Consider the following 10,411-nt stretch of genomic DNA (forward strand, 5'->3'; position numbering starts at 1 on the left):
CATCTTTTTTTTAATTGTTATTATTCTATTCTCAAAATATAATATTTTACAGGGTACATGCAGGATGTGCTATAATAAGCACATAAGGGAAATTCAAACCATCAGAGTGGTTCATAATATATATATATAGCGAGAGAGAGAGAGAGAGCGAGAGAGAGAGAGAGAGAGAGAGAGAGAGAGAGAGAGAGAGAGAGAGAGAGATAGATACAATATATAACATAGGCTAAAATACCCCTCAATAAGATAATGTGAGCAAATGCGGTGATCTGCTTTGTGAAAAAGATCTAATTAGTGTCGGCTCCTGAATCCACAGTCTTGTGCAGCAATTATATTTGTTTTGTAATCACAAATAAATTGAAACAAGATGATCTCTCAATACATGAAGGGATTGTGTTTTTGGGATAAATATTTCAATTACCAATAAACTAAAAACTGGGTTATAATAGCAGTTTAGTAAATATTGGTTCCTACGTTTTACTTAATCTAAAAAGTGCTCCCACACTATCAAGAGGTCCAGACAAGAAGTTCTTCATTAAGTGAAATTACAGCAGGGACTAGCTGTCCTTTTACAAAGTCTCCAGCAATGATGTTAATGGCACCGGGGCTGGACCCTGGTTTCTGAACCCACTCCAACAGGCACCAGGTAAGCAGACATGACCAAGCCATTCAAAGATTCAGCGGGATGAGAAACAATGTACTTTGCATCTTTGTGTCAAGTTTATGCAACAAAAAATCCCCCTGGAAAAACTAAATTAAAAAATAAAAATAAAACAGAAAAGTGAAATGTATACAAATCTATAACTTTTCCAAATACTTCATAGAAGGCTAAATCTGAAATCTACTTTTTATATGCCGGGGGATTCATAAACAGCACACGATAAAGCTTTGAATTTGACCATGAACAGATACATGTGAGAAAAGGTTTTAGGTGTGTGAGAAATTTCTGTTTCATATAGGTAATTGTGAACGGGCTGGCTCATGTGATGGCATCAGGCCAGGAAAGTAGACGAACAACAGTGCTGGGATATACAAATGTGTGCCTATATTTTAAATCACCAAGCCACACAAGCCACACATGCACCACAACACACATACATATAAACATCCCACACACAACATATAACACAAAATGTGCACAGGTGAGAGGCATCCCGCCACAGTAAATAATGAGTGGTTACAAAAAAGGGAGAAATACCTCTTTTTTCAGTGCATTTCTGAATGTACTTACCTGGACGGCCTTGCATGATTTCTCTCAGTCTCCTGAATAAGCACCTCTGCTTTGCATTTGTTAGCCCACCAGTAGGAGATGTGTGGCCAAAGTTATCATAGAAATTCATGATGTCATTTTCATAAGATATTATCACTGGTATCCTAAGCACCAGAGATTCCTCAGTGTTACAGTCTCCTGAAATGACAAGGACAAAAACTAGGTCAAGATGCATAAGACTGTTATATCCACAGAAAACGTGTGCTAAGGAATGCCCTTATCATGTTCTATCAGATAGAATCTATCTCAATGGGGTAAGAAGTTATCAGACAAAAATGTTTAATTTTTATTTATTTATTTAATTTATGTATTATCGTTATGTATTTGTACATATTCATTAGAATAAAACCACTAGACATTCAACAACTTGTTTATAAGGGGGTGTGTGACAGAGAGAAGGAATCTGAGCTGCAAAGCTCCCTCCTGACCAGAAAGGGCGTTGTGCAATGTTGGTAGTATGCTTTCCCATAGACGGGGTGACTCCATGGTATGTGAGGGAACAGGAAGTCATCATTTTGGGGGAAGAATGTGATCAGCTGCAGGGCGGGTAGTGAATGGATAAGATTGGCGGCCACCGAGCTCATTTGCCATCTCCATTATCCATGGGGAAACCAGGACATATCCCACTTCCAAAATATGTGTGACTGTTGGAAGTCAGCCACGCCGAGTAAGTGTGTCATTGTGGTCAGCTGCGGGGCGGGCAGCGATCGGATAGACCATAGCACTGGACTGATCACAATGGATTTGTTTAGCAAACTTGCAGCTACGCGCTTCCTTCAAAACGTCTGACATCCAGTTCCCACCTACCATTGAGTTGCTCTGTCTACGGGAATGCATACCACCAACCTTACACAGTGCCCTTTCTGGTCGGGGCGGAGATTTGCAGCTCAGATTCCACTCTGTCACAGGATGCATCATCTTTTTTTAGAAATGGATCCTGAATTGTGTCTTCCTCTTTTTCTTATATTTAATATATTTACTATTACCTAAAATGTGTTTTTTTTTTTTTTTGTTTTTTTTTTTTTTTTTTTTTTTTTGCCAAGAATAAACTTCATATGTCTCCTGTAACAGTTTTGGTGTTCTTTTTTTTTTTTGGTTGAACTTCATGTGTCCTCTTGTAGTATTCATTAGTCTTATGGTTCAACAGTTTTGTCACTACAGCTATAATTCCACTTCCTCATCCCAGGTATAGGTGAACTGAGCGAGGTGTAGTTTGTAATAGAAATGTTATAGAAAATAGGATTGGCTCGACATAGAAAAATACTGACATCTTGCACTCCTATAACCTTGCTCGCATAACCTTGTATGCTTTACTTAAGATAAGGCTTAGCCTACACTGCAGCTGCAGCTGTGAGACAATGGATAACAGGATAAGCCAGACGTGTCTCTTTGCAGGTACACCCAAACCAGCCATTCTGTTATCTGCTTGCTTAGCTATATGCCACATAGTTATAAATTGTTTCCCATATATGCTAATATCCGCCTTCCAGTATAATTGTATTACTGACCAAGAAAGTAGTAGTGCGGCTGTAAAGGTCATTCTGCGACAGTAAAAGGTCACGTTGGATTGTGGGATTGACTGAATAAATGCAAGCAAGTGAAGTTCAACAAATATTTGTGGCTGTTATTAATGAGGTTTCGTCACGCAATGAGAAAAGCGGTGGAAAACAACCGCTATTGTTCAAAACAGTTTGCCTCTTAGCACATGCCTTTTGATGACGTGCTTCCGTAGAGCAGTTTGGCCCCGTTGGGTATGAGATGCAAATCTTTACTGTCTGAGGTCTACCTAAGGTAGTGGAAACAAGGCATAATTGAGATATAATTGTTCATTGAAGAAATGTACAGGTCACGGAGTCATCACTGGGTTTATGAGCAATCCTTAAGTCACAGTATCGCACCCCCTCATCTAGCTGTTCCTTCACAGTGGATTGCTGAAAGGCAGAAACCAAAGCATATCATTGAGAAATATATTATGTTGAAACATTAGGCTACTTGCCTTTAGGGGCTTAATCAAACCAGAGCACTTCAGATACATTAGATACTAGTTTGGTTCTAGTTTTGTAAAATGTACATTTCTTTCGTTTTTAAAATATAAAAGGTTAACTTTCCAAATAATTTGAGAATTTATTTCAAAACATAATCCAAGTAAATACCAAACTTGATAGATTTATGAGTCTATATGTATTGTAACAAAATGTGCGACAGTAGATAGGAGTCTGAGAATAGCCAGACCGTTTCCCTATTAAAGTGGCCTTGTTGCAGTACCAGTGGAGCAACCACCAGATGTCGTTAGGGTATGGGTTTAGTGCAGGATTACCTGATTAGGGATATTGGTAATTAGCCAGGTAATTATTGGAACAGGTGCCAATGGCTACCTAGGTAAGAACAGGTATATAAACTGTGTGCGTAACCTGTTTCACCAGACCTAAAAGCAGTGGTGCCAACAAAATATAGATTTCTTAAATAAAAACGGTACAAGTTCCTGGTTTATGTGTTCATTGCGCTAGAGGTACCATTTAATATGTAATGCATGCGACTTTTACAGTCTACTCCCCAGGCAGTGCTGCCAGATCGGCAGTTTTTCAGCCGAATGTGTCTTGTTTTGAAAGCACCTTGCTGATAAATACTGTCATTGGTGGTTTATTTATTTTTATTGTGCACGTTCTTTTCATATTCCTTTTGATTATGAGGTCTTCTCCAGCGCAGAACTTTAATCAACACGATGTCCTGTATGGTATATCACATCCTTTCCGTTTTTCTTTCTTTTTTCTTTCTGGAGCTCTGCATCCAATGCGAATCACACAAACGCTGTTATTTTTTATTCGTCAATAATTTCAGAACTGTACAATTACAAATGTTTTTCAATTAATTTTTAAATAATGTATCCACTGACAGTTCTGGACAATTCAAAATGTACACGACATTCTGAATACGTGTTTTTTTCCTGGACCTACCGCATTTGATCGCATAAAATAAAGTAGATTGTGAGAAAACAAACAAAGCAGATAAATAAATACATAGTTTCTAACATTTTTTTAAATATGTAGTCCTTATTTATGCTTTTGTAATATATATTAAATCTTAAACGTAAGTGCTTTCTTTTGACTGCTTTAAAAAACACAATTTGGCTACATCAGCATTTTCACAATGAGCATGCATCGAAATTATTCTTTTTTTTTTTTATTTTAATTTAGTCATTGCCATTGTTGTTTTTATTATTTTCTCCCCAGTTTAGTCGTGTCCAATTATTTTTAGGCTCAGCTCACCACTACCACCCCTGTGCTGACTCTTGAACTGTGAAGACTCTGAAGTGTGTGCTGTCAGCCGACTGCTTCTTTACACACTACAGACTCACCATGCAGCCACCCAGAGCTACAGCGTCCGAGGACAAAGCTGCCCTGGGCAGCTTACAGGCAAGCCTGCAGGCACCCGTCCAGACCACAGGGTTCACTGGTGCGCGGTGAGCTCAAGACACCATGGCCGACCTAGCCCTCCCACCCCACAGACGGCCCTCGGCCAATTGTGCGCCACCCCCTAGGAACTCCCGGTCGGCAGTGACACAGCCTGGATTCAAACTTCAGGCTATAGAGCGCTTTTACTGGATGCGCCACTCGGGTTTCCATACTTTGGCGGATGGTACTAGAAACAATTACCTTTGCACATACCAAGCTACAATTGCAGTATAATTTACCAGGTGCTTCCTTCTTTTTGTATTTATGTCTTCTTTCTACAATGTATGCCTATAGTGTTCCCTGGGGGACAGTTACCATCTCATCCTTTGCTTGATATGCTGAACACAGGGTGTAAAAAAAGGGGGCTGGTGTCCACCCTTTATACTCACCTATTAAGAGCCTCCTGTAAACCATTGGTGATTGATGTTATTTGGAATAGAGACATATCTTCTGCAAATGTAGACATTTATTGGGATACTGTTTGGAATAATCTGTGCTGTGCTTCCAAAATCCCTAATCACCAGCTGATCAATTTCAGTTTTATTCATAGAATATATCTACCCCTTCGGAGATGATTCCAAATGAAACTCACTGATACCCCATTGTGTACGCTTTGTCCCCAGGGAGCCATGGGCACCTTTTCTCATGATTTGGGAGGGTACGATGCGGCTGTATTCTAGGATCGGGTTTGTTTGACTTTATCCACTATACTCAAGAAAATCATTCCTTGTTCCCCTTCAGTCCTTTTGTTAAATCATGATTCATGACTTGATCTGTATCTACAGCAAAAGCGGATTTGGCTGGCTGCCCTTACTGCTGCTAAGAAAATGTTAGCCTCGCGCTGGCATCCTCTGCATTCCCTGCCCCGGTGTCAGTGGACCCTTGCATTCCTTGACATTATTTATGGGAGCGTTCTATCGCGCTGGTTCATGAGGCCAGGGAGGGTACTGTATGGGCCTGGGGTGCGGCTGCAGATGCCATTAAAACACTGATAAACCAGTCCTCAGCTGTCACTGTCTGATGTGGATTTTTTTTTTTTTGGGGGGGGGGGGGGGGGGGGGGGGGGGGGGGGGGGAAAATGGGAGTGTGCACTTGTTTGGAATTTTGGAATCCCCATTTTCAAATAAAATTTGATCACAAAAAAAAAAAAAAGTTATTCCCCATTGGTGCTTGAGCCCTGGAACTCCCACAGAGTCAGCGCCTATGCCACTGTGCCTCTCTCGTCTCTCAGCAGATACCACACAGTAACAGAACACCCCTGGGTGTTATAGGCGTGTTTCTTCTTTCAAAATAATTGATGTTAATGATAATTAAATGTTTTGTCAGTTTCCCCCCTTTGACCTAATCATATATTGTCAGTCTTTAAAAATGTAATTGGCATTTTTGAAAATATTGTTCAATTTCCTTTTCTTTTTTATTGAGAAAACAAAGACCCTCTAAGTCATAAAACCACAAGATAAACGACTCTTACAAAATGTTTGTGAGGTTGCATCAATATAGGTTTATTAGATAGAGAAAGACATTAGATAAGAAGTTTAGTACGGGTACATAATTGAGTCCACATGCTGCAAATCATGAAAGAATTAATCACAAAACTTAAGTTCATTTAACTTTGTGAATGGGGCCTGTACGTGGGGTAACTTGTACCAAGTCAAGATGATTAAGATGACAACAAGCCAGAGGAACATCATTGAATGAAAACAAACACAATGGACCAGTTTCTTTAGTCTAACATCATGCCATATATGAACAGATGAATGACTTTTTCTCATCACAAGAGACATCATTCCATCTGCTATCATCTGCAAGAAAACAATAAAAAATGAGATATATTTTTTTTTTCCCCATCACTGCAGTATTAGGACATGCTTTTGTCTTAACAGATTCATATGGAGCAGCCTGGCTCTTTTATTGATAGTAGTTGAGATCAGGGCAACCATGATGTATCAACTTACATAACAGGTTATAAACAACAAATGCAGTCCAAAGTAATCAATAAAAAAAGGTTAATATTTTTATTATGCAAATTATCCCCAAATAACAGCAGGCAAAACTTGTCTTCAACAAATGCACCACTGCTTAAAAACAGAAAAGTGTTTCATAGAGAAATGTACAGTTGTTATTTGGTAAGTTTTAGGGGTGTTTAAATTAGTAAATAAATAAGACTATGTGAAGTCATTTTCTGTCTTAACACAAAAGTTTTTTTTAAGGCCTGTTTTTTAGGTGTTTCTAAGTGCTTTGTTCCACCTATGTGTCAAAGCTCCATTTATTGACAGTTTAAAACATCTTCCAGGGCTCACCTAAGTAGAATAGTTCTATGCAGTTTTCTTCTTCACCAGCATTATTTGGCTCGTGCGGCAACCAGTTTGTATATTCCCAAGAGGATCCGTCCGTCCACTTAAAGTAAGAACCCTACAAGACCCACACAGAAAAACAGTCACAGTCAAAATGCAACACTGGGGAAAGCCTTAGAAAGACAAACCAAATTTTGCAGAACCAATTGAAAGACTTAAACATCTAACTAAGTGGTGTATAAAGATAATACATTTTATTTTTGCTTTTAAGTAAATGGAGGCCTGGTCAACCAAAAACTCACCCTGGCTCTCTTTTTCCTGCTCATTTATCAGAAGCCAATCTCCAAATTCCAACAGATCTCGAAGGGGTTGCATCTGTTATGCAGCTAATTTCATTTAATATGTAATTGATAAAGACTTTCAGTCACAATGTTTATCATTAAATGCATTAAGCTTCTCTTACCGTTTCTTATTTTTCAGCAATACCACAATGCCCTGTGGACAGACAGCTAAACGTTTGTAGATTTTGTTCCCTACTTGTCTCTGCTTGTTTAGCATGTTAGTGCTGCAGTTTAATTAAGAGTACAACAATGTTCTGCAAGGGGGTTACAGGAGCTCCTTATACAAAGACAGACAAATGAAAAAATAGAAATTAAAAAAGGCTGACCTTCAATCTTTCCCCACCCACAAAGGTACGAGTGCAATGACCATACAGATGGCACACCAAGTTAGCAAGCTGGTAATTTATGGAGGCACTGGTCACTGCAGCAAGGTGTCCTTGATTGAATCTAGTCTGGCAGTAAATCTTGGGAAAAATAGATTTGTACATGTATTCGATAGATATATGTATAAATGTATATGTGTGAGATGATAAGCACTCACAAAAGCAATATAGGAGTTTAATTCAATTAGCTTTTAGCTGGGAGAATTGATTTTTGAATATCAAAGTAAAACAACAATGGATTTTAATTAATTAATTTGCCTTTTTCTATAACAACAAACTAAATGATCTGAACTTACCTCAGCATCATAGAATGTCATTTTCATGGAGAAGAAGCGATACCTGATTTTGGCTATAGAAAGAGACAGGACATGCTCAGCGTTTCCAGAATGACTTAACATTTGCCCAAATACAGTATCAGGCACCCACTTGGTGCTGACCATACTCTATTGCCACAGTGCCACACAAGGACAACCTCTGAGCTGAACAAACCAAAGAAATCAACAGGCTTACTGAAACTGGTGCTAGATTAATATTTTCTTACAATGAAATCTGTTTCATAAGCCAGAATCTTTCCGGTTGGAGGAAAAAGGGTATACGATCTCTGCTAAACAAACATAGTTTGGTTCACTATTGAAAAATATTACAAGTTACCCATGCATTAGTATCTGAGTGTGTCATCAGTTAGCAGCTGTGTTTTTAAAGTAAGTACACATTTTGAAATCATTCCCTATTCCTCCTCTTTTCATACCTTTGGCCATGTTGGATCTGTCCTCATCCACTGCATCTTCAGTGATATTGAGCTCTATCCCATCCTGATCTTCAATACCAGTGATGTCCGGTCATGCAGTATCATCAAAACAAGATGGTTAGTAGTAGTTGCAGTAATAGTACTAGTAACAGTAGTAATAATAGTTGTATTAATATGATTGACTTGGAGTTGATAATCCTGAAGCAGCGATCTGATGTGTGCCGCCCCTTTGAGGTTCATTAGCAGGGCTGCAAGATGGCAGGGGGTCTCGGGAGAAAACTGTATTTTTTGGCAGGCAATGACTCGTGTTTCTTTCTTACTCTATAGTAAGTATCCCTGTTGTAGGTTGATGTGAACCTTTGTTATTCATTTCTATAAACATACATGGAGACAGCACCTACAGTATGAGTGGATATTAAATAATGAAATAATTCTCACCAGTTTTCAGAGCGCTCATATCGTGTCCAGCGTCCTTCTCAGTTTGGATCTGAGCTAACCCTGGTGTGGCAGTAAGACCTGAACAACATCATCATCATCATCATCATCATCATCATCATCATCATCATCATCATCATCATCATCATCATCATCATCATCATCATCATCATCATCATCATCATCATCATCATTATCAATCATCTATATCACAGATATTCTGTTTTGTTATTTGGTGCTTTTTCAAAATACACAATAAGGTGCTAGTCATAAAACCACAAGCATCTAAGCCCAGCAGACAAACGTTTCCTCCACTATATCTGTCAATGTACAATAGAGTCCAATCCACCCACACTACCCTCCAGTCAGGAAAAGGGTGGTGTATACACCAAGAAACTTTACCTGCCACAGCCAGCATCAGTAGGACAATTATCTTCATCATTCTGAAATAAAAAACATCCACAGGATGAGGCATTAAATATTACGGGCATACATACTGTAGATACTGCACTGACTGATACATTTTCTTCATATGCTTAAATTATTTTGTAACAAATGTATGTGATTGTTACGATTTATGGAACTGACTAAATGTCATGTTTTACTGTAAGAGCATGAGTTAACTGGGTGAAATAGAATAAACACTTTAGTTAAAATACAAATCAAAGAAAATGTATTCTGATAAAAATAATAAGTGTTAAAAATAAGATTTAAAAAAAAAAAAAAAAAAAAAAAAGACCATACCTGATTACAGATTTGCCTTCAGAAGCTCAATGGTGTATAAAGTGTGCATGATTTCGGAGTGCTTTTATAGAGCTGTGGAACAGCAACCTGTCCACTGCACATCTGGGAAGGCTCATAAACTGGACAGGTGGCATCCAGGTGCTGATTTCTACTCATGATTATATGGAACAATAAAAAATATACAATATGCAAAAATAAATTGCAAATTATTGCACATTGTATCCGGACAAATAAAGATATCAGTGATACATGGTGAGGTGAATGAACCACAGTCCTTCTCTAGCCTGTCCAGGATTGCAACCTGAAACATCCCGATTGCATGACTCATCCCACACTTAAGTGCCTTTATTAAGTAAGCCACTGGGGGACCTATGAAAATATATTTTAATGTATGTTTTAAAAAGGGGAGGCAGCTTTGTACTGTGGAGAAGGGTCTGGTGTAGAAAGTATTAAAGGAACAAGAAAGCATTCAGTTATGAACAACGCATGGCTTGATTCCATGCAAAACAATGTAATAAAATAGCAGACAATAAAAGCAAGCATGATAACATGCAAATTAAAGTAAATAGGCTTATTAAGTGCTAACTAATCCACCTTTAACTTTGGCGTACAGAAAGGAAGGAAGAAAATGACAAGAGAACAGTAGTTAAAATATAAAGAAATAAACAGTAAAACATTTTGGACTTGGGCATCCTTTGTGAGTGATTATATACAGTCTATAACCATGTTCTTAAAAAGTGTGTGTGT

The 10,411-nt window shown here is 38.4% G+C and overlaps 1 protein-coding gene across 1 annotated transcript in view; it reads right to left on the reverse strand.

Annotated features, from left to right (window-relative positions):
• Positions 1-9,362, reverse strand: part of LOC121327500 — a 39,431-nt gene extending 30,069 nt beyond the window's left edge. Inside the window, exons 1-8 of the mRNA XM_041271570.1 lie at positions 9,323-9,362; positions 8,924-9,001; positions 8,486-8,554; positions 8,034-8,086; positions 7,681-7,818; positions 7,020-7,131; positions 1,229-1,405; positions 600-705 (exon numbers count right to left, since the gene is read on the reverse strand). Of these exons, the coding sequence (XP_041127504.1) occupies positions 600-705; positions 1,229-1,405; positions 7,020-7,131; positions 7,681-7,818; positions 8,034-8,086; positions 8,486-8,554; positions 8,924-9,001; positions 9,323-9,362 (773 nt within the window). The remainder of the gene's footprint in view (positions 1-599; positions 706-1,228; positions 1,406-7,019; positions 7,132-7,680; positions 7,819-8,033; positions 8,087-8,485; positions 8,555-8,923; positions 9,002-9,322) is intronic.
• Between the last annotated feature and the right edge of the window lie 1,049 nt (positions 9,363-10,411).

The sequence above is a fragment of the Polyodon spathula genome, chromosome 15 (genome assembly GCF_017654505.1).
Source record: "Polyodon spathula isolate WHYD16114869_AA chromosome 15, ASM1765450v1, whole genome shotgun sequence".
Classification (NCBI taxonomy): domain Eukaryota; kingdom Metazoa; phylum Chordata; class Actinopteri; order Acipenseriformes; family Polyodontidae; genus Polyodon; species Polyodon spathula.